The sequence below is a fragment of the Halichoerus grypus genome, chromosome 13 (assembly GCF_964656455.1).
Source record: "Halichoerus grypus chromosome 13, mHalGry1.hap1.1, whole genome shotgun sequence".
NCBI classification, from domain to species: Eukaryota; Metazoa; Chordata; class Mammalia; order Carnivora; family Phocidae; genus Halichoerus; species Halichoerus grypus.
In genome coordinates, this window is record NC_135724.1 from 12,838,135 (window position 1) to 12,861,593 (window position 23,459).

The 23,459-nt window shown below is 38.1% G+C and overlaps 1 protein-coding gene across 2 annotated transcripts; it reads right to left on the reverse strand.

The window, feature by feature from the left end:
- Positions 1 to 1,878: 1,878 nt before the first annotated feature.
- On the reverse strand, positions 1,879 to 22,527 carry SERPINB11 (serpin family B member 11). Of its 2 annotated transcripts, none has more exons than XM_036117215.2 (8): positions 22,393 to 22,527; positions 17,030 to 17,214; positions 15,898 to 15,957; positions 14,586 to 14,714; positions 13,656 to 13,773; positions 5,833 to 5,975; positions 4,760 to 4,915; positions 1,879 to 2,690 (listed from the first exon to the last, which is right to left on the reverse strand). In XM_036117215.2, exons 2-8 carry the CDS (start codon positions 17,195 to 17,197, stop codon positions 2,286 to 2,288), a joined length of 1,179 nt encoding a protein of 392 aa, XP_035973108.1. In that variant the 5' UTR covers positions 17,198 to 17,214; positions 22,393 to 22,527; the 3' UTR covers positions 1,879 to 2,285. The 2 variants fall into 2 exon arrangements, with proteins under 2 accessions (XP_035973108.1, XP_077916245.1); XM_078060119.1 differs by having other exon boundaries at positions 22,301 to 22,421.
- Between the last annotated feature and the right edge of the window lie 932 nt (positions 22,528 to 23,459).

A 23,459-nucleotide genomic window follows, 5' to 3' on the forward strand; every position in this document is an offset into this window, starting at 1 on the left:
TGCAATAAACATGGGAGTGCAGAAATCTCTTCCATATACTGATTTCATTTTCACTGGATATGTACTCAGAAACGAGACTGCTGGATCATATAGTAGTCCATTTTTAATTTTCTGAAGAACCTCCGTACTGTGGTCAGTAATGGCTGAACCAATTTACATTCTCACTGACAATGCATAAGGGTTCCTTTTTATTTACATCCTTGCCAACACTTGTTCTTCTTTTCTTTTCCTAACAAGTGTGAGGTGATACCTCATTGTGGTTTTGATTTGCATTTCCCTGATAATTAGTGATATTGAATATCTTTTCATGTACCTGTTGGCCATTTGGATGTCTTCTTTGGAGAAATGTCTATCCAGGTCCCTTACCCATATTTTTTTTACTGAGATAAAATTGACATACAACATTAGCTCTTTGAAGAGTGAAAATAGCTGTGCTCTCCCCATCCCAGCTGGGTGCCCTAAAAAGCTCTTGGCTCCATCCTACAAAGAGGCTCAGGATCCTGACTCTAGCGCCCCTCCCAGCTGTGCTCTCAGGGGCTGATTTAATTGCTGTCTCTCCAAGTCCTCCTTTCCTAGCTCAGCACCCATACTGGTGCTTCTGAAGGCCCATCTGTGAGAAGTATTCCCTGCTTTGACTCTAAATGATGACCATCAGCTCAGTTCCCATCCCTTCAAGAGGACTCTAAGGTTCTATGACTGCAACCTGGGAATGGGCACTCATTCTGAGTCTTTTTAACAGATGGAGGCCAAGCCAAATGAGTGCCATGCAGCTCGGCTATGGTCATGCCCAAGGCGTTTGGTCCACGCGATACCTCCGTGCTCCTGCACAGCACAGGCCAGGTTCGTGTCGAAGGACCCAGCATTCACTGGACTGGTTCCATTCACTGTCTCTTCAGGATGATTAAAGTGAGAAGTAGACGCCAAGATACAACTCTTTTTTTTCTCCACCCATCACTGTTGCTTCAAGTCTCTCCATTGTTCCACAGTTAAACCCACTGTGCCCGGGGACTACTGGGATATTCTGTGAAGTAGGCCAAGGTGGCTTATGAAGCATGAGCTTATAAAGGATCACTAGAATAGCACGCACAGCTACTTTATCTTTGTTATTAGAGAGTAAAGTCAGCCCCATCCTCCAGTGCCCTGATGGGAAAGAAGAGCTACTGTCAGCTACCACCACTGTCAATAGTAAAAGAGGGTGTCCCAGAACCTCGGGAGGGAAGCAGTGGCTGATTTTAGACTGCCTCTTCCAAGACAGGCTTAGGGAAGAAAGAATTGAGGGGATCCTCTGCTTTGCTCACATCTCTGACAGAGTTCTGAAAGGAAGTACTTACCAAGAGGGCACTGAGAAGGCAATAAATATATCATGGCCTTTATTATCTGATTATCACCTCATGTTATCTTGAGTAGAAAATAAGAAGGATTTCTTTTTAAGTTTTTTCAAATTTTAAAAATAAAAATGCCTTTTTAATAAAAATATGATTTCTGTTTTTTTGCTATTCTGAACTTTTACTCACTGCATTATTAAAAAAAAAAGAGAGAGGGAGGGTGGGAGAGAGAGGAAGGAAGGGAAGAAGGAAGGTAGGAAAAGTGGGAGGGAGGAAGGGAAGGACAGAGAAAAATGAATGAAGGAAAGAAGGAAGGAACAAAGGAAGGGAGGGAAGGAGGCAAAAAGAAAAATCTATTATTCAATTTAGGGCTGAAAATATTTGGCCAAAAATTCCATAAAAATGTTCACTGAATTAGACTTCTCCTTATTCAGTATCCTTTCATAAGTCATTTAATTGCTGTGGTATATTAAAAATCTTTAAAGAATTGAGGCATTTTACGTATTTATTATAGTGAATACAGAATTTTGAACTAAAATTCATGATGTTGTATCTATGCATGCAAGGAAAATTACAATATTTAAAAATCCCATCACAGTTGAAGCCCTCGAATTGGTTTTCTGAAGGTAGATTGGTCACTTTTTCAAGAGCTTATGGATATATAGAAGTCAAACAAATCTAACCCTTTAAAATTAGTCTCACTGACTTGATTACGTCACCCAGATAGCACTTAAATGAGGCTCCAAAGACAAGAGAACTAGAGGAGCTTTTTTGTAAATGTACCTTCTTCCATGATTTCCATAATCTTAAGGTCCACCAATTCAAGGTACAGGTTGAGAGAGATCCTAGCCCCATTTTGCAGATGAGTGAAGTGAGGTACAGAGGTGTGTGGGGGATGAACTGCTTTTAGTCATGGGTTTGTCCCTGCACCTCCTCTGAGCCTTGCTCAAGCCCATTTGTTTAGGGAGAGGCAAGCTTGCCACAGAAGAGGATCGTGTTGGTATGGCTGTGCCTTATGAAGAACAGGAATGGGTGGTTCGCCAGGAACCGAGCCCGGATGGGGAGTCTTTTCACAAGGAAGCTGTCCCCTGTGGCTGCTGCCGCCTCGGTGCCCTCTTCGTTGACGTCCACATATGACTTGTGGATGACCTTTGATAAATACAGGCCATCACCTGGTGATATTCCAGAAAGGTCAGCTTTGATCTCATTGAAGATATCTGTCATGCCCAGGGAATTTAGCAGGGAATTTAGCTCATACTTGATTTCAAGTTTGAATCTGGGGATGTGTACTTCAACTTCCCTTTCCACCATGTTAGCAGAGCTGGTCCACTCGTGAAACGTCTTCGTGTTCAGCTGCTTCTCTACCTGAGACAAAACACAGATGAGTCCACATGAGCCAAACACGTGCTCTCTGTATTAAATGCTGTTTGTTTTGTAATTCCCAAAGTGAATGATTCAATGTATTGCTTTCTTTTCTACTTTGAAAATGTGTTCCAGTCCCATCTGGAAAAAAGAAACAGAATCTCACACTCAGCCACATCTTCCCTGTTCTACTGTCTATCTTTTGTCCATGTTTCGTAAGTCAATGCCTCAAATGTGTGTCCTACGGTCTTCTGCCTTAACTCCCTCAGCAGGTAGGCTCCACCTACACTCCCTCTCTTGCCTCTGGAGTCCTGGTGTGTCCTGGGTGAATCTGCCATTTCTCCTGGGTTCTCAAACCTGAAACATTTCGTTGCACCCTCTATTATGAACTTGCTTCTCCTTTGGCTTCTGTGACGCCAGCACCCCCTTGCTCTGCTCTGCTTCACTTCCCTCCAGTCCTTCTCTGCTATTCCCCGGAAGCTCAGCTCTACACGCCCCTTCATGCCTCCACCTGGCCATGCAGCCTCACATCCCGGCTTCTCATCCTCCACCCAGTGCTATAATTTTGTGTAAGCTCTCCCCTTGGGCAGCCAGCCCTCCCCACAGCTCCAAAATGGCATCCAAAACCCCATCATTCAAATATGAGAGTTGAAAACTTTTGGCCACCGTCTCTCCATCCTGACAATACACAATCAGACATAAAGTAAAGGTGGTTTTTCTTCCTATCTTTTCCTTTCGTCCTTTTCTGCCCTAATCCAAGTTACCATGACTTCATATTGCAAATCCACTTCGTGGCCTCATACCCCTAAGGCATTGGCATGTGCTCTTTGCTCTGGTGAGAACAAAAGAGTAGGCTTGTTCCACATACTCAACTTCTACTCCTCCAGTGAGGCATCGAGATTATTCTACGAGGAGCCTTCCTGATTTCCTCATTCTCTACTCTCTACTCTACTTCCACAGGACTTTCGGCAGTTTATCATGGCATTTGTTACATGATATTTAGAACTCTGTATTGGAACCACGCATTTGTCGGTGTTCTAGAACCCCCGAGAATTCTCAGCATAAACACTCAATGTTTGGTATATAAATAAATAAATGAACAAATAAATGAATGTATCATAAGCTGATAAAGACCTCTTCTAAACTGCTTCCAAAATGCTATCTGCCTCCAAATATCTTCCCATGGCAGCCCACCACAGGCAACCAGAAGTCCAAGCCCCTCTGAACTGGCCACACCAGTTCTCATGGCCATGGCCATGCTTCTCTTCCTAGAGGTCCAAATGCATACATCCCACCTCAGGTGTTTCAAGAAGCCTTCCCTATCCCCCAGCCACCTGTGCCACATTGTTTAACCTCAAGCAGGCACTCCCTGACTTAGAAACCCCTGACTGTGGCCATCCCACCTGTGGGCGTAGGTCAGCTTCCCTAAGATCCCAGAAGCACAGCTGGTCTCCCAAGAAACTGTTTGTCCTTCCAGCAGAGCACTGGGAAGTCCCAGCAAGGCCGGGGAGGAAGTGCAGTTACTCTGTATCAGGGCTTGCCTGCTTCTGTGCCGGGCAGCATTGGCTGCAGCCAGGGAGAGGGGCTTAGACCCAAACTCCTGCCACCACCATGACCTGTTCTCAGGGGCTGTGGCACTCATTTCCCCCACAAAATCAGGATGCTAATAAGGGTGGCTAGCTCAAGAAAGCATGTCATATTTGGGCTGGAAAAACTGCTCCTGAGAGGGAAGATGGCTTAATCAGATTTCAGTGGACTAAGACCCTAAACAGCATTACAATTTCACTACTACAGAATCATGTTTCCCAAGTGTCAAGTAACCAGTAGGTGTGATATTTGTACAAGATGGCACTTTGGCCTCCTTGTGCCTTCTTTGATGTAAGAATGGATTATTCCCCCAAAATATACTGTCCTGAGGGCAGGGACCAGGGTCCCTCTCACAGCCCCTGGGGCAACCCCACTGAACCCAGAGTGTGACTGAATTAGGGACTGACCACACTAGCATCATGGGGTACACAGAGTTGGGAGCCTGGGTATGAGCAAACATTTCTCTGCACATTAGCATTCTTTACCTGTTCTAGACTGGCCGTGCCTACTGGAAGCAGAATAATCATGCTTAGTTTGTTGTTAACATAGGGCAGCTCAAGAACTTGCATTTGCGGTTCCTTTATGAAGGCTAATTTATATGTTCCAGTTTGATACATCATTTCCACAAATACGCTTTTACCCTATTTTTTAAAAAAAGATTGTAATTAGGTAGAATAGTTACATATATGCATGAACATGTATGTACAATGATTTTTTTTTTTTTGCCTAACATGAATATCTGCGTTAACACTAAAGGCAAGGATGGGGCACCTGGGTGGCTCAGTCATTAAGCGTCTGCCTTCAGCTCAGGTCATGGTCCCAGGGTCCTGGGATAGAGTCCTGCATTGGGCTCCCTGCTCTGCGGGAAGCCTGCTTCTCCCTCTCCTACTCCCCCTGCTTGTGCTTCCTCTCTCACTGTGTCTCTGTCAAATAAATAAAATTAAAAAAAAAAAAACACTAAAGGCATGGGGAAAATATAAACAATAAAGTAACCCTTTATTACTTTCCTTTGCAAAGGTTATTTTTTATTTTAAAATAAGTCATTGTTAGAGCCTAACTAGTTCAAATAATATATATAATCATCTATATATAAAATATATATGTATAGTAATATGTATAGTAACAATAATGTTTCCCCAAAACAAAGCTAACATTACCACCTAAAGTGATTTATGTGAAAAATGACATCATAGGATCATTTTCTTTTTTAATCCAATTGGAGACTCTCTAGGAGAAAAATAATATAGATGGTTTTGTTGTGCTGAGAAAACAGCCACAGCATATGTGGGAAGAATGTGTGGACAGGGGAAGAGCGAGGAGAGAGCATGCTCTCTTCTCTCCCAGGGTGGCCCCCATGTCCAAAGACTCCGGTTCAGTGCCCTGTGAGAAAGGTTACTGTCACCTCATGAGGAAAAATGAAAATAAAATTCATAAAAGACACAATTAAAGAAACCTATGAAAACCTAGACCAGTATTTTCACTAAAACTTTCTAAACTGTTCTTAAATGATTATTGCATTCTTCAGAATTTATCATCAGTCTAAAAACAAAATACTTACCTCACTTAGCTGAAAAGGGGTTTGAACTGTCTCTCTTTCCTGGAACTTATTTTGCCATTGTCCTTTGAAATATATGGCGTTCACCAGGACCATTACACAAGAAGGGTCAATTGTTCCCTTTCCAAAGAGGTTTGTGACTTTTCCTTATAATAATAATAAAAAAAACAGATAATGTATTTGGATTTGAACTTGGGTTTATTAATAACAGAGAGTTGAACAGTCACTAGAAATTTGGAACCATTTCTTTTTTAAGGCTAGTTATAAATTTGAGATGCCAGGAGAACTACTTTATCTCCTGGCCATCGAGGCTGTCCTTACCAAATGAAGTTTATGTCCAAGAATTAAATACTTTGTTATTTCTAATCAGAAGATGGCATCTAGGGAGTAGTTAGTATATTAGCTAATGATCAACTTGTCTTATACCTAGTTATATCCAATGCTTTCCTATACATTACTGCTTATTTAAAAAAATATTAATAATCTCTTACGGCTTCCTTCTAATATTTATCAGGCTTTATACTTACCAGCACCCCACCACATCCAAATATTTTAAGTATTCAAAAGACTCATTCATTCTTATAATGTCCTAGCAATTAGTGTATCACAAGTATATACCAAGACTTAAAGTAAATATGTATCTGAAAATGAGAATTTATAAAAATATACAATCAGATATACCAGTCAGATTGAACACCAAGCCCTCTTGGTGCACTCTGGTGCACTGCAATTTATAAAACCTTTTTGGAATATAATCTAACAATAGGAAACATAGGGATATCCGGAACATTAGACTCTAAGCTTAATTTTTCCATTACTGTTCTAAGTAAGTTAACAGATCTGAAAAATTTGTAGACCTTTCCAAGCATTTTCTAACTTAATACAAAGAATTAAATAAATACATATTTTAATCTGGTCACCTATTACTAAGCTTGAATAACATCTATCAATCTATCAATCAACAAAATACTGTTAAGAGTTCATCACTGGTAAGTGAAATAGTAAGATATGAGTATGTTAGAAACGTGGTCTTTATTCTCAGAGAAGTATTTATATTACTGACATCCTCTTCATAAATGCAATTAGCTCTAATTTAATACTTTAATGTTATTTCATCCTAATTTTGTTACTTAATAAACTTAATTCTTTCCTATATCAAGGAATATGATTGTCTACATTCATAAACCTCAGAAACTACTGGTACAATGAGTTGGTGGCACAACCACACAGAGACAGGTTATTTCAACATGGTTATTTGTACATCTCTAGTTGGGTAGATATATCCTAAGGACAGAAAGAACTGCAAAAAATATATTAAGCTACTGTTACATTCTATTAGTATTGTTACTTTGAGACCGTGTTTATGTTGAATGATGTGATTTTGCAATAATATTGGTGACACTGGAATCTGGGATTTTTGACACAAGATAAAAGAGAAATAGATATAAAAAGGGGGCATGTTAAGTAAAAATCCTATGAATCTGAATTTGAACTGGTCATATCAGTAAGAAATTATGCTGTATTTCATCTAAAAAAATGTATGCACTGAGAAGGCCTATAAACAATAACCAAGCCAGTATCAATGAGTACTCTTGTACCCAGATTATGGTCTCTAAATATCATTTCTCATTAAAATGATTCAGGATCCCCTTGAGAAGTAAGTAATTCTAGGTCAGGAGCAGGACATGCGTCTGGAACATCTGGTCAAACTGGAAGGCAAGGAAGCTATCAAATTCTGCAGGGTGGTGTCAAAAGGACTTAGAAACCAATAGAAAGATGTGACCCCTGACTAAAAGGGGCCAATAAACTGAAACACCTCAGAATGTCTAAAATTATGAATTCATAAGGATATTTTAAAAGTAAACTCATTGGTTGGGGCACCTGGGTGGTACAGTTTGTTGAGCGACTGACTCCTGGTTTTGGCTTAGATAGTGATCTCAGGGTCATGAGATCAAGCCCCATGATGGGCTCCATGCTCAGTGCAGAGTCTGCTTAAGACTCTCTCTCCCTCTGCCCCTGCCTTCCCCCTCTTTCTCAAATAAATAAATAAGTCTTAAAAAAAATAAAACTCATTGGCTATCTTCGAAGGATGCTAGAAGGAAAAAAAAGGTAGTTTTGACATTGGTATTAGAAAGAATCCAGCATTCTCTTTTTGTTTTTCTCATATGAACAGTACTTAGAAGAACCAAATACTTTTTTATGAGGTGAAGTATCTTATATAGAAATATTCCAGCTTATAAAGAAGTAATGCAAGAATTGGAATACTACAACTTTATAACCCCTATTGAAATAATGGACCTAAGCAATTATCATCAAAGGCTACTAGCATCATAAAAAAGGGAGGGCGCCCAGACATTATTTATTTCCTGATGGAAACACAACACCTCCAATGAAGCATATTTATCAAAAGTAAAAAACAAACACACAAGCAAAAATCACCAGAATCTTATCAAGTTTCTAGGTCTAACTGCCAACTTATGAGAAATATAAAAACAGGAAATTATTAAACGACATTTCAAGGTGTAATCATCATCACCTAGACTATGAGAAAATGCAGGCAAATATCTATTTCCTTCAACAAATTTTCTGTAAGAAAAAAAAGGAGGGGAAATTAATAAAAGATCAAAAGAGAAATTATTAAAAGATAAAAAAAGATTTAAAGAGATTTCTTTAGTCAATAAGAATATGGTTTATGACAGACCAATATCCCTGGCAAGAACTATAAGGAAAGCTGAATACATTTTTTTTTCAAGTTCTACACTGCGTTGTTTCTGAAGCAACTGCTAATCATAAGCAATGGAGATGCAAAAAATCTGAGCAGAAAGTGACTAAAAGAGACAGAGAAACTGAGTAGAACATCATGAGAGGATTGGGAAGACCAAAAATAGAGTTCAAAGAAGCAGGAAACCAACACTGAAGGGGTAACGATCCCAGAGACAGGAGAAAACCTGGGCAGGTGAGCTCAATAGAGAGTTCTGGACAATTTTTCCCTCAAAGTATAATGAAGTTTCAAAAGTTGCCCCACGCCTAGATAAGAAGAAACACAGCAGCAAGTGAACCAAGAATTTAAGAACTACTTATAGTCTCTCAGTGCTAAAGAAAAAATAATTGAAGTTCAGGATCTGGCAAGGTGGAAGAGGTGTTTCATAATGAAGAAAGAACTGATCCACTGAGAAGATACAGCAATTTAATATCTATGCACATAATAACACAGCTTCAAAATATGCACAGCAAAACTGGACATAACTAAAAGGAGAAACAGAAAAATCCACAATCATAGTGGAAGATTTTAATACAGCTTTCTCAGTAAATGATAAAAAAGCAGACAAAAAATAAGCAAGGATATGCAAACATAGACATCAAAATTAACAAAGTTGGCCTGATAAAATTAAACATCTCACCCAATAACTAAAGAATACACATTATCTTTAAGTGCACATGAAAATTTTACCAAATTCAAAACATATGTTTTGCTACAAAAAGGTCTCAATAAATTTCAAATAACTGAATTATGTTCTTTGATTACAAAAAAAACAACTAAAAATTAGTAACTAAAAAACAACGAGAAAATTTCCAAATTTTTGGACATCAATAGAGCACTTTTAAATAACCCATGATTCAGAGAAGAAATCTCAATGAAAATTAGAAAATATTTTGAACTGAGTAATAGTGGAAATAAAACAAATGGAAAATTGTGAGATGGAGTTAAAGTGACACCAGAAGGAAAGACATTGTCTTAAATGTGTACATTAAAAAAAGATGGTCTGAAAATCAATTGTTCATCTCAAGAAACTAGAAAAAGAATAGCAATTTAATACGAAGATAGTAAGAAGAAGGAAATAAATGATAATCATAAATATTAATGTAATAAAAAATCTATATTAGAGAAAGTAGAAATCGATTCTTTGAAAAGACTAAAAACTATAAATCCATAATAAGTCTAACCAAGAAAAAAAGAAAAAATGCACCATTTAGATTTCTAGGAATAAAAAGACAACATTATATATCCAAAAGACATTAAGAAGATAATACAAGGCTATTAAGAGCAATTTTATGCTAATACATTTGAAAATTCAGATAAAATGGACATATTTCTTGAAAAAAAATTCAAAAACTTACACAAAAAGAAAACAGAAAATGTATGTAGGCCTCTATTTACTAGAGAAATCAAATCTCTAATTAAAAATTTCCCACATAGAAAACACCAGGCACAGAGGGTCACCAGTGAATTCTTCCAAATATTTAAAGGAGAAAAATGCATACTAACCTTACATAAACTCTTTTTTGGAAATTAGAAAAAGAGGAGAAACATGAATATTTCAATAAATAAAAACTAAGGCAAAATTCTTTCATAAGCATAGGTGTAAAATCTCTAAGGAAAATATTAAGAAATCAAACCCAGTGATAACACAAAAAGTATAATATACCATGACCAAGTCTGGTTTATCGTAGGACTAAAAGGTTGGTTTAACACTAAAAATCAATTAATGTAATTCACTAAATTAGTCTAGTAAAGAAGAAAAATCTTAGCTCAATAGATTTAGAAAAGGCTTTAATATAATATGGTTAGTCATCTGTGCCAAAAATTCTTAGCAAACCAGAAATAGAAAGAAACTTCCTTAATCTGAAAAAAATATATTCATAAAAATATCTGCAACAAACATTATACTTAAATATATATTATTAAAACCATTCAGAAACAAGATATAAATCCAGAAACAAGACATAACAAAAGGACGCCCAGTATCAGCACTTCTATTCAACTGCAGGCACTAGCCAAAAAGAAAAGAAAAGAAGCAAGAAAGGTTGAAGAGGAAATGATTGTATTTATAGAAAATCTAAAATAATATATAAACTAGATTTAAGAGAATTCAGCAATGTTAATATATGAAAGTCAATTATATATTTCTACATCAACAACAAATAAAATTTGAAATAATTGATACTAGTTAAAATTTGGTAAACACTTCAAATATCTGAAAACCATTTATCAAAAGACATACAAGACAACATACAGAAATACAAAATGTCGTTGAAAAAAATTAAAGAGGACCTAAATAAACAGAGGTAAACTTCATGGAAATGGATTAGAAGCTGAATATTATAAAGATGCCTGTTCTCTCCAAACCTATAGATTCTATATGTAACACTCCAACTAAAATTTCAACTAGTATGTTTAACAAAAACTGACAAGTTGATTTTACAATGTGTATGGATTCCATTTATGATGAAATCATACGGCATCTGCTTTTCTCAGTCTGACTTATTTCACTCAGCATTAATACCCTCTGGGTCCATCCAGGTTGTCACAAATGGCATGATCTCATCTTTTTTTATGACTGCATAGAACAACTACAAATGAATAAACAAAGAGCAGAATCAAACCTATAAATACAGAGAACAAATTGATGGTTGCCAGAGGGGAGGCAGAGGGAGACAGAGGCTTCCAGTTATGGAATGAATAAGTCAAGGGAATAAAATCATAGCATAAGGGATATAGTCAACTATACTGTAATAGCGATGTATTGGGCCAGATGGTAGCTACACCTGTGGTGAACACAGCATAATGTATAAACTTGAATCACCATGCTGCAAACTTGCATAACATTGTGCATCAGCTATACTCAAATATAAATAAATAAAATCTATATGGAATGCAAAAAATCAAGCAAGCTAAGTCAAGGCAGCCCCAGAAGAGGATCAACACTGAACTTAACACTTCTGGCTATCAAGATGTATTGTAAAGCCACCATAATTGTGGTATTTTCATGAGAATAAATAGATAGATGGAGCACACTGAACCCAGAAACAGACTCATACATATATGGTCATCTGATTTATGATAAAGTTTACATTGCAGTGTAATGGTGAAAGGATCCTCTTCCCAATAAATAGTGCTATGTCGGCTAGATGTCCATGTGGAGTGGAATGAATTTTTAAATGAATCTTGACTATAGTGAAACAATAAAGGTTCTAATAGATAACGTATAAAAATATTTTCATGAGCTAGGAGTAGGCAAAAGATTTATTTAAAAGTATGCTAAGGTACTGACTATAAAGGAAAAGATTGATAAATTTTACTCCTTTCAAATTAAGAACTTCTATTCATCAAAGGCACCATTAGAGGAAGATACAAAATGGTAGAAATTACTTGCAACACATGTATTCAGTAACTCCTAAAAATGTATAAGAAAAAAACAGACAAACCATCCTTACATATGGGCAAAAGACTCAAATAGGCACTTTACAAAGGAAGACATGAAGTGTATGAAAAATGTCCAATGACATCATTCATAAAGGAAATACAAATTAAAATTAAACTAACTACAATGACTAAAGTTAGTAAGACTAACAGGTGTTGGCAAAGTTGAGGAATAAATAAAACTCTCATTCATTGCTTGGGCAAGTATATTGGCAAACCACTTTAGAATACTGTTATCTACTAAAATTGAATATATATACACCTTATATGATCAGCAATTCCATTCCAAGGTATCCATCCAACAAAATCACATACAACATATGTACCAAAAGATGTGTATCAAAATGCTCATAACAGTGCTATTCATAATAGACCCAAACTAAAAATGTCCCAAGTGTTCGTTAAGACTCGGTAGAATGGATAAATAGATTTAGGTATTTTCAGAGACCAAAACCGACATCAATGAAAATGAGCAAACCGTGCCAACCTGTAGTCACATGGATGACTCTCACAAACAAAATGTTAACCTAAAAAAAAAAACCTAAATATATGCTTTATGATTCTAATTACATGAAATTTTTAACTAGGCAGAATTAATATACAGTAAAGAAGTCAGAGAAGCCTTAATGTTTGGCAATAAGGCGGTTTAGTTTCTGGGAGGAGACACAAGAGTGGCCTTAGAGTGTGCCCTTCCTAGTAACTAATGTTTTATTTCTCTGACTTGGTAGAGGTGGAGGGAGGTTACCTGAGGGCATTCACTTTTGTGATAATTTCTGCTTTGTGATAATTCATTGAACAGCAAACATAGAATGTATGAAATTTTCTATAAGTATATATATTTCAATCAAAAAAGTTTAATTTAAAAATCAAGATGTAAGAAACATACTGACCAACTGCAATGTAGAAACGTTATTTGGGTCCTGATTCAAACAAAAAAAGAGACAATTGGGGAAATACAAAAACTCACTGCCTATTTGTTAATATTAAATGATTATTTTTAAATTTATAGATATAATAATGATGCAGTGGCATTTTATTTTAAATAACTTATATTTTTGAGAGGAAACAACCTGAAAAAAAAGATGATTTCTGGGATTTGTCCTGGAAGAGTTAGGGGGAAAGGGCAAGGGAAAATAGCTTTAGATAATAAATCCTGCAGCTGAGTGATGAGTCAATAAGGATTCACTATAGTATTCTCTCCACTTGTTTTTCTTTAAATCTTTCCTTAACTAGATGTTTTTAAATAATGAAATGGATACATCTTTAAATCTACACATTTAACCTGCAATTTCAAAGAAATATTTGACAATCAGAAAGTTTATTTTAAAATCGTGAAAGGTAGATTTAAAATTAATTAAATTTAATTGCAGAATGTACAACACTTCTGTAAAGTAGAAATAGTGTTCTTCTCATTCTCAGAGTCACTGAGCTTTAGCTCCCAATCAGGATAAATGACTGTAAAGGATATTTACAAATATTCCCAAATACTCCCCCATTTCCTCCATTCTTGACCTGCCTGTGTTGGGTCCTGGACTTCAACCAGATTCCTTGTTAGCATTGACTCAGAGAGCTTATCAAAACAGTGCAAATAAAGTTTGGAGACACATGTGGGACTTATTCTTACCATTAGTTTTACTTTCAACCCAAGCATTAATAGTTTTCCTCGTTTCTTCTGGAGACCATTCAAAATCAACAGTTTGTGGTGTGGCTTGATACAGTTTCTCAGAACAAGTTAAATATTGCTGTAAAAGAAAGGACAATCACACACAAAAAATAGTGTAAGGGAAGCAAAAGCCTAAGCTCTATGTGTTCTAAAATCTACAACACAGAGACAAAAGCAGCTCATGTATATACGTCTGCAAGGAAACAGAATCCATATGTACTTATTCTTAATAAAACAAATGGATTTAAACAAATCAAAAAGCTTTCCAAAAGGAATGTTCAGAAATGTTTGGTTGTTTCTTCTATCATATCATTGGAATTCTTCATTCTAAAACACTCAAAGCAAAATGGCAAGTTGCAGTTCACTCTCACTACTCTGTCCTCTCAAAGCAGACAAATGGGAATTGCTGCCCTATGTTCTAGATTGGAAAACTGAGATCTAGGGCGATTACATAAGTAAGGACCAGAGTGGTACATTTTGCTTGTTTGAGGTCTAACGGAGAGCTAGGTCTCCCCATGGTGTGTGTGTGTGTGTGTGTGTGTGTGTGTGCGCACGTGTGTGTGTGTGTATGTGTGTTTGTGCTTCATCCCTGACCTTGATGTGTGTGTGTGTGTGTATGTGTGTTTGTGCTTCATCCCTGACCTTGATGTGTGTGTGTGTGTTTGTGCTTCATCCCTGACCTTGATTCTTGGACAACTTTGGTGATTTTTGCAGAAATAAAATTTTTATGTGATATTTCACAACTTTAAATGGGAATTTGGTAGAACCATTTCACTGAAACTCAAGTCAAGTCAGCTCAAATTTAATCTCTTAAAGATGAATGTCATGTGGCTCTTCTCGCTCTTCACTTATTTTACGGTGTGATATTTACAGCATTCCATATGAACGTACCTGATGGAACACCATTGCCTTTGTCCCGTAAAGTCTGTTGGCCATGCTGAGGGTATAGTTAGAGTCTAGCTGGTTGATTTGAGAGAATAAGACTCCAAACTCTGAATGAATCTTTCCAGCTTGGCTGCACTGAAGCATCAATAAACAAAGAGTGGAGTATTAAGTTGCTTGATTTCTTGCCACCAGAGGGTTATAAATAATGTGAACACTGTAAGCAGAGAGCAGGATGATTGCCTCTGAATAAAAGGGTAGAGAATATTAACAAACAAGGAGCTGGAGAGTTTAAATCATGTTCCCTCTGTAGATTTCCTCTAGCACAATAATCTCAGCACTCTGTGACCTTACTCACAGATTGTGTGCAGAATTGGAAGCTGTTGCAAAACACATAAGCACTTGCTGGCCCCAGTGGGTTAGACCAAAAGCACAAGTTTTCGTAAAGAGATCCTAGTGGGGTCTTCAGGGCAATGATCCAAGTTTTGTTGCTATCCCTGTACTACAGCGTACCTATAGAATCATCTCTCCTCTCTGCCACACTACTTTCAATGTCTCAGTTTTCTGTGTGACATGTAACCAAACACTTCAGCACTTCACTGAACTGACCTTACTCACCCATCACAGGAGCAATTCTGTTAGACCTACAGCCTTGATGCATCTGAACTCAAGGACATTATAGGGGTATACCTACATTCCCTAAAGCAAAGTTTCCCAAACTACAAGCTTTCAACTCCTCACAACAAGTGGAGTTCTGTGAAGCAAGTATTCTGTGAACCTATATGCATTTATATGTTTTCTCAATCAATCACGATCAAACACAACCACCTTCATGTGTGAATTCTATATAATTTTTATGTCAAAAGGAATTCTCCTACTAGAAAAGAGCAGGGACCATGGTCCCAGGCAATGTGGGCTGGGCAACATTAGGTCTTGTTTATCTGGGATCTAATTATAAGGCAAAGCATCAGGGTCCTTTCTCAGTGCCCCCACTGAAAAAATCTACCACTCCACAGATGAGGCTGGCAGACTCAATCCCATATTGAGATTTATGGTGCAGTCCATAAAAGAACAGAAAGTTTGAGCAAGAATGACAATAAATGGTATGATAAAATCTGGGGCACTTTATCGTCATTATTATCATTATGTTAACTCTATAGGCTGTAGCGATTATTGGGAAGACCAAAAGAATAGATCAAGGGAGACACTGTTAACTCCCTAAAGGGCCAAAGAGAGGCTCTGTTACTCAACCCCTGCACTATAATTTCTTGTGCTCTTATGTTAAAGAACATTTGACAGCTCAGCAATGATATTATCATACCTTAGCTGAGTCCTTGAACTCTGGTTTTAATGACTCTGCAAAATGATTAAAGTGAAGCACCTAGGAAAGAAAAAGAGGGATCTACTGGCATCAAAAGCAACATACAGTCCATAAAAGTGAGTATTTATAAGCATCTGTTTTTCCATTTCAGATAAAGACCAACAAAAATAGCTAACATTTAGTGATGTCACATTCTTAGTACTGAACTAAGCCTTCACATATCTTACTGAACCCTCTCAACAGCTTTATAAGTAGACAGTATTACCCCCATTTCGTGCTTGGGAAAATGAGCTCAAGAGAGATAGTCCCTGACAACCATCTGCCAGTGTCCAGGGACGGAGCTCTTGTCCACGAGGCTCTTCTGCCCCCTCCTCCCATTCTCAGGTCATTCACTATGACAGTGCCCATCTGGGGTTCATATGAAACATTACATGGTGTCCCAATACAATACCTGTTTTGAGAGCAAGAAAATCATGAAAGTGCATCAAAATATGGAGTAAACAAATAAAAGGCAAACAATAATACAATATGTGAGTATTCTAGGAGTTGTTAAGTGATGTTCATCTAGACTTTCCATAGCAATTAAAAATACATATAATGAAAAAAATCACTGTATATCAGCCTACGTAACCTGAAAAGTCACCCCTTTTCTCTTAGTCTCTCTCAGTTTCCCCATCTGTTAAATGGGGATAACAATCCCTACCTGCTATATAGGGCTCTTATGAACTTCAAATGTACTAATGAATATTTTTTAAAAACTTGATAGCTTTTAAAGTGTCATTAAGGTTTATTTTAAGTTACAATTCCAGAGGGCAAGAACAGTACCACATGTGTGTTCTCTGTCATATTTAAATCATTGAAAAAGTGAACTCTAAAAGTACACTGCAAAAATGTATGCGTGAGAGCACTGATGGGAAGGAAGAGACTGTGTTACATGTATTATGATATTTGCATTATTATTATTGCATTATTTAAGCCATCATTCATTTTTAAGAAATATGATTTTCCCAAATGTTTCTTCTTTCACAAGATGGCAGAATTCCCTTGGTATAAAGATATGAGCATTTGGCTGACCCACAGGGGTGCATGGAAGACCTCTAGGCTATGGAGAAATCTTTGCTGTGTTCCATACCTTTTCCATCTGCTCTGCACTGTTTCCTCTGGCACCAAGGAGGACCATACTTAGAGCATAGAGCAGGCTCAGTGGTGAAAAGAAGATGTTATCTCCTACGTTGTTACTGTTCAGCTCTTTGAACACATCAAGGCAAAATTCAACGTTTGCTGTGCTGAGAGAATCCATTTTATGCCCAGCACTATCTGAGAACAGATGGGGGGAAAAATCTCAGAATATCACTTGGAAATACAGATAATCTATAGAGTTCATTTATTTCATTTCATGAATTTAAGAGACTGGGCACACTGTTTCATGAAAAATTACATATTCATAGTTTTTGAGAAATCTGTAAATGATAGAGGTGGGAATTCCCAGTAGTTGCAGATCCTAATGAATAGAAGATTCTGTTTCTTTCAACCAGTAGCTCAAAGCTGTCTCACTATAATTTGTGTACATTTAAAATTGTTCTGCAGCAAAAGAGCAGAAGGAATTAGGTTTTTGTGCTCTTACTGTCCATGCCATAAGACCCGCCCCCCCATCCTGGAATTTGTATAGAAAAATTCTCGAGCTCGGGCACCTGGGTGGCTCAGTTGGTTAAGCATCTGCCTTCGGCTCAGGTCGTGATCTTGGAGTCCTGGGACTGAGCCCCTCATCAAACTCCCTGCTCAGCGGGGAGCCTGCTTCTCCCTCTCCCTCTGCCTCTGCCCCCCCCACTAGCGCTCACTCTCTCTCTCTCTCTCAAATAAATAAATAAAATGTTAAAAAAAAAAGAAAAATTCTCGAGTTATACAAGCTCAGCCAAATGAAATGCTGTCTCACTAGACTGCCCACCTTCACAGCCTCAAAGGAGAACACTTTTCTACTTCCAGATACCTTCAGATTCTCCCCAAATGGCACAGTAAAAAAAACTGATTGCCTGCTGTTCAGCCCTTCCCTTCTTCTTTGCTAAGAAAACACAGATGTCGTGAAGCAGCTTTCACTTAGCCATGTACTTCAGAGAAGGCTTCAAGCTCCCCATGCCCCAAGAGCAAGCCTTGATTGGCTTAAGCCAACTGAGGTAATTATCCCCTATCAGTGATGAATTAGGTACAGACTTTTGAGTTATAAGAAGAAGTTCTGAAGTTCTAATGTACAGCATGGTGACTACAGTTAATAATAATGTGTAGTTCAAAGTTGCTGAGAGTAGATCTTAAGCATTTTCACCAAAGGGAAAAAAAAAAAAACAACAAAAACCAGTTAACTGTATGAGGTGATGGATGTGATCTTGGTAAACATTCCACAATGTTTATGTATATGAAATCATCACACTGTACCCTTTAAATATATGATATTATATTTGTCGATTATTCCTCAATCAAGTTTTGGGGGAAATAAATAGAATTTTAAAGATCTGAAGGTGCCATGATCTTTGCTGATAAGGACAAAATTTTAGTCACTCCAGGGCTTCTAGAAGAGGGCTCCCTTTGATAAAAGACTCACAGGGGGAAGCCTGCCCTCTCCTTCCTCTCAGTTGTTTTGTCTTCATGTGACTACTGTCATGACAGCCATTGTGTGACTGTGATGTAGCCAGCCCAAGAGGATAAGCCAGATGTCAGAGAGGAAAGGTGGACAGAACTGAATAGACAGATTAACCCAACCTGGATCTGTCCTACCTTGGGATTTCTTGTCATGTAAGATGATGTTTCCTTATACTTTAGCTCGTTTTGACTGAGTCTTCTATTACTTGCAGCTAAAAGCATCCCAACTTACTTTAGGGATTTCTTTATACACCCTTATCCGCTAGAACCAATTAGCCCACCTACCTCACATTCACACATTTCTGGCCCAGCTACATCTTTTCCCTCATTTAGTCCCCCAGCTATCTGGAACTACTTCGTTCCTCTTCCTCTCGTCTTCTAGATTACAGCTGTGCACTCTTGTAGAAACCAAGTCTGGGCCTATATTCTCTAGGCTATTATGACAGATAGCCAGTCTATTATCTCCACCCGGGTATATTTATTTTAGTTACTAACTTGCCTTGTTTTCAGACAGTTCATATCTGAGCTGAGCTCACTGGAAGTGTGTTCTCGGGGGTGTGACTCTGTTGGGCTACTGATTTAGGCATTAGTGTCATACCTGTCACTAAAACATAGTGCTTTGTGCCTTACAAGCTAAACAAAGCCAAACCTAGGGTGAAGGCCTCAGATCTGGGGAAGGGAGCAGAGAGCACAGCTCAGCACTTCTCAGGCAGAGAGAGACTGAAAGGAAACATGTCACTTGTGGACTTTCAAAATAATGGCCCACCAAATTTATATGGCAAAAAATGGTGATGACACACACCTGTAATTGAAACTGGTTGTCCTAAAATAATCATTAAGAACTAGATGCTACCTATTTCCATTCATCAGACCACCCAACATAGTATAATAGAGCCTAGCAGTTATAATTATAATCAGCCTGGACTGTATTTTCCTTTGCTCCTGACAGTTTTTTTAAAGGTATAACACAAAAGTTTTGCTAATCTTATTTAATGAAAATACTAGCATATACCTTTAACAGGACACTGTTCTTCAAGTTAATTTTAATAGAGCTCTCTGTAACAGGTCTAATAATAATAACATCCTTGAAAGCTCTTAGTTACTTTAATAAGAAACCAATTTTGGTCCAGTAATGAAGCATCTCCAAACCTTAAACGCTCTTCATACTGCAGTCTGCATTTCAGTATCTGGAGTTAGCTAATGGAGTCAGGCTCTAGAATGCAATTTCAGATTTCAGATTTATAAGTAAATGTAAATTTATTCTTCTTAAATCCATGTCATATCGTCATTATAAAAAGCCTGCCTACATAGGAGAGTTACAGTAGCCTTGCAGTTATGGAGGCACCTAGGAAAAGAGTGTGGGGATATACTGAGAGACCACCTATGTGAGCAATGCACTCTTATTTTATTTTTCAAAGATTTTTTTAAATTTATTTTTGCAAGAGGGTGGGGGTGAGAGAGAGAGAGAGAGAGAGAGCACGAGCAGGGGGGAGGGGCAGAGGGAGAAGCAGACTTCCCGCTGAGCAGGGAGCCCGATGAGGGACTCAATCCCAGGACCCCGGAATCATGACCTAAGCCGAAGGCAGACGCTTAACCAACTGAGCCACCCAGGCGGCCTATGCACTCTTATATTATTAATCTGTTTGTTTCTTTCTTCTTTTTTAACCACAAGCATAGAGGACTGAAGTAATCATACCTCTTGGTCCTTAGCACAGCCATCATTGGGCCATAATTCTCTTCTTTGCTTATTGACTTCAACCCAATTCATTTCCTTTTTACTCCATCCCCACAGACAACACTTATAATTTGTAAAGCATATTCTTTTATTTACATGTGTCCTTTAAAAATATGTTTCCTTATTTTAGGCATTTTTTCATTTTCATCAATGATCTTACATTAAATAATTTATTTTTCACTGAGCACTACATTTTTAAGACTCATCCTGGTTTCTCTGGAAACATCATCTGTTACTTGTAAGTACTGTGTTTTTGTGCTTTCACATTTTGCCTATCCACTCCCCAGAGACAGACACCCAAGCGGCCTCCTCCTCCACACCATCAGCAACAGAGCTATGATGAACATCCTCATACACAGCCCTTTACACACCTGCCTGAGGTTTCTTTGTAAAGGAAATGACTGAATCGCAGGGTTTGTGTATGTGCCAAGCACTGCACACATTATTTGGAATTTAAGTCCTACAGGATGGGCTGTGTTACCCCCGTTTTGCAGGTAAGGCAGTGAGGGTTTGGGAAATCACACACTGTAAGTGGGCAAGCCATGATTTGAACCCAAGCCCATCTGTTCTGAAATCCATGCTCTTTCCACTTGCCACTGGATGCTATTCTGAGAAGTTTTCATTTGTGGTAAAATGGTTTTGTTTTTATAGCATTATCATTATTATCCTTATCTTATAAGGATAACATCTTACCAGAAAAATTAAGAAATTTTTGTCCAAGATACAAGGCATTAAGAGGCTTACTCTAACAGTTAATGGTTATTAAGTATAGTATTATTTGCCTCACTTCACAATAAGATCTTCTAGCTCTTCAAGCATTTAATTCACAGCACCAAGAAGAAAAGATTTAGGTTTAGGTTTTACTCAAAAACTATTGGGAATATATAATTCGAATTAATGCATGAACTTTGGTATTTGGCACGTTTATTTGTAAAACAGAGTTTTCACTATCATTCACCTAGCTCTTAAGAGCACTACTATCATCATTCATTTTCCAAAATTTCACTCTTCTGGCTGTTAGCACAACAGAGTATCCACGTTAATCTGGTGTTCAATGGATTTTATGCAGTAACCTTAATTGACTGTTTCCTCTATATCTGAGTAGTTGTCTCTGTGAGACACTGAGACACAAATGTGTGTATGAATTTACAGATTCTTATTCACTGAATATGTTAGTCTTCTTCACTAGACTTAGCGCTCCTTGAAGGCAGGGAAAACCTACCTGTGAAATCATCCATGTCTTGCACAATTACCCAACAATGGATATGTATTACAGAAATCAACAGTATAAATATTTTACAGTTTCTAGTTTAATTAATATTATGCAGTTGGTTTCAGAAAAGAGGACGCCATGAAAGACAGAAGTCCCAAGGCACACAGAATCCTACTGCAGACGCACAGACCCATAGAAGGACTTTGAAGTGAGCTCCCAAAGAAGGAAGGAATGGCAGAAAATTTCTTTTAGTGTACCTTTCTGTCTGCTTTTAGATGGAGAAAAATCCCTCCCAAGCAAAAGGAATGTGTCATCTGGAAGCTGTCATGGGAGAAAAACAGTAAAAGGATGCCCAAGGCTGCAGCCCTTCTAGGTTAAGAAGGAGGATCTCTAGAAAAAAGAACTATTCGGGAAATGTGAGGAACAAACATATCTTAAAAGGAGATACTGTCACTAAAGTATTGCAAGAGGACAGAACATTGTAAGGCATTCTTCCCAACACACCAAGTTATTAATAAGGCCACTCCAGTGCAGTTAAGATCCTCTAAGGAACTCAGAAAAGTTTCATCACACAGAGGCCAGAGCCATGTGTAATGCGCTCTGCTCTGAATAAGGGTTATGAGAAAGTAGAAAATATCAACAGAGATCTATTTTGCTAAACAAATCAGAGGTTTAAAATTAAGTCAGCCTGCCTCAAGGATTTCTAAAACGCACACCATCAATGTTAATGTATTAACAAACATGTTAATGTATTCATCAAGAGATCAGCAAAAGCCACACTCAATCGAAGAATAATCTTCACGCTCATTTGGCTCATTACACACCTGCCCAGCTGCTGTATTATACTGCTCTTATCTGCTCCTCAAGGACAGCAAGCACAGCTGAAATAATGTAGTACAGAAATACTTCTCTTTACCTTTGTTGCTTTCCAGGGTGAAGTGTACAATTTGGCAGGTGAGATGAGAGCTGTGTCCCTGGAGAGGAAATATAAAGCCTTCACTTTTTGCCCCTCCCTTTCCATTGTGTCCTTAGTGATTCAGCTCTACATCCGCCTGGCAGAAAGGACAGCCCTGAGAAGGAAGTCCCTCTAAAAGCCACCCAGAGCTGCTCTGCATCCAGGAGACTCTCGGGATGGCCAGGGCTTTCTGGAGAAGTGCCCGGTTCTTAACCTCCTTCTGCCTTGCTAATGAGGACACATTTACAAGCCTAATCTCTATTCAAGAAAATAAGCTGTCTTTCTAAAAAGAGTAACTGGGACACATTCAAGTTAGCAGCACCATATTCAAAATTCCAAAGATTGCTGTTTCAGTGTGCATGGCAGACGGTGATACAAAAGGAAAGATCCCAGCTGTGACAGAAAGACTCTAGCCATGACTGATGCTTCCTGGCCTGAGGCCCATTCATCCCAAGATTTTCTGAGCTCTCTTGCATGGAGTACATGTTTTTTGTGAGGAGCTTTGCAGGCAGGTAATTCCTGTCCCATAAAAAGGAAATAACAATGAGCTCAAGCGGGACTTATTCTGTGGTTTTAGTTTAAAAGCTTGGTAGGAGCAACAAGCTGCCCCTACCTAGAGTGAGTTCACAGGTATGATTCAGCACCATGCAAGAAAGATTATAGATTAGGGGTAGACATCAAAGCCGGAGACAAAAAATGTTTGGGCCGTGCAGTAGCCAGAATCAGCACTATGAGACAAGCCTAGCTTCCCCGAGGCTATTCTTGCCCATGTAATACACAGCCCAGCCTCCCCAGGGGGATAACCACTGCCCAAACTTAAACTATAATGGTGGACTTCACCGCACTTATGACAACAGAAAGTCCTTTATGGCCAGTGATTTTTCTGCACCTTGTAGGTGTTCAGTATGTTCTCCTTTAGTCAAAACTCAATCATTCTAGGGATACCTGGCTGGCTCAGTTGGAAGAGCATGAGACTCTTGATCTCAGGGTTGTGAGTTCGAGCCCCACAATGGGTGTAGAGATCACTT

Coding starts and splice junctions, on each gene's coding strand:
- SERPINB11 (XM_036117215.2), bottom strand. CDS start 17,197: ATGGATTCTCTCAGCACAGCAAACGTTGAATTTTGCCTTGATGTGTTC. Junction 15,958..17,029: donor GTGCAGAGCAGATGGAAAAG/GTATGGAACACA, acceptor TTTCTTTCCTAG/GTGCTTCACTTTAATCATTT. Junction 5,976..13,655: donor GGTTGAAAGTAAAACTAATG/GTAAGAATAAGT, acceptor TATTATTATAAG/GAAAAGTCACAAACCTCTTT.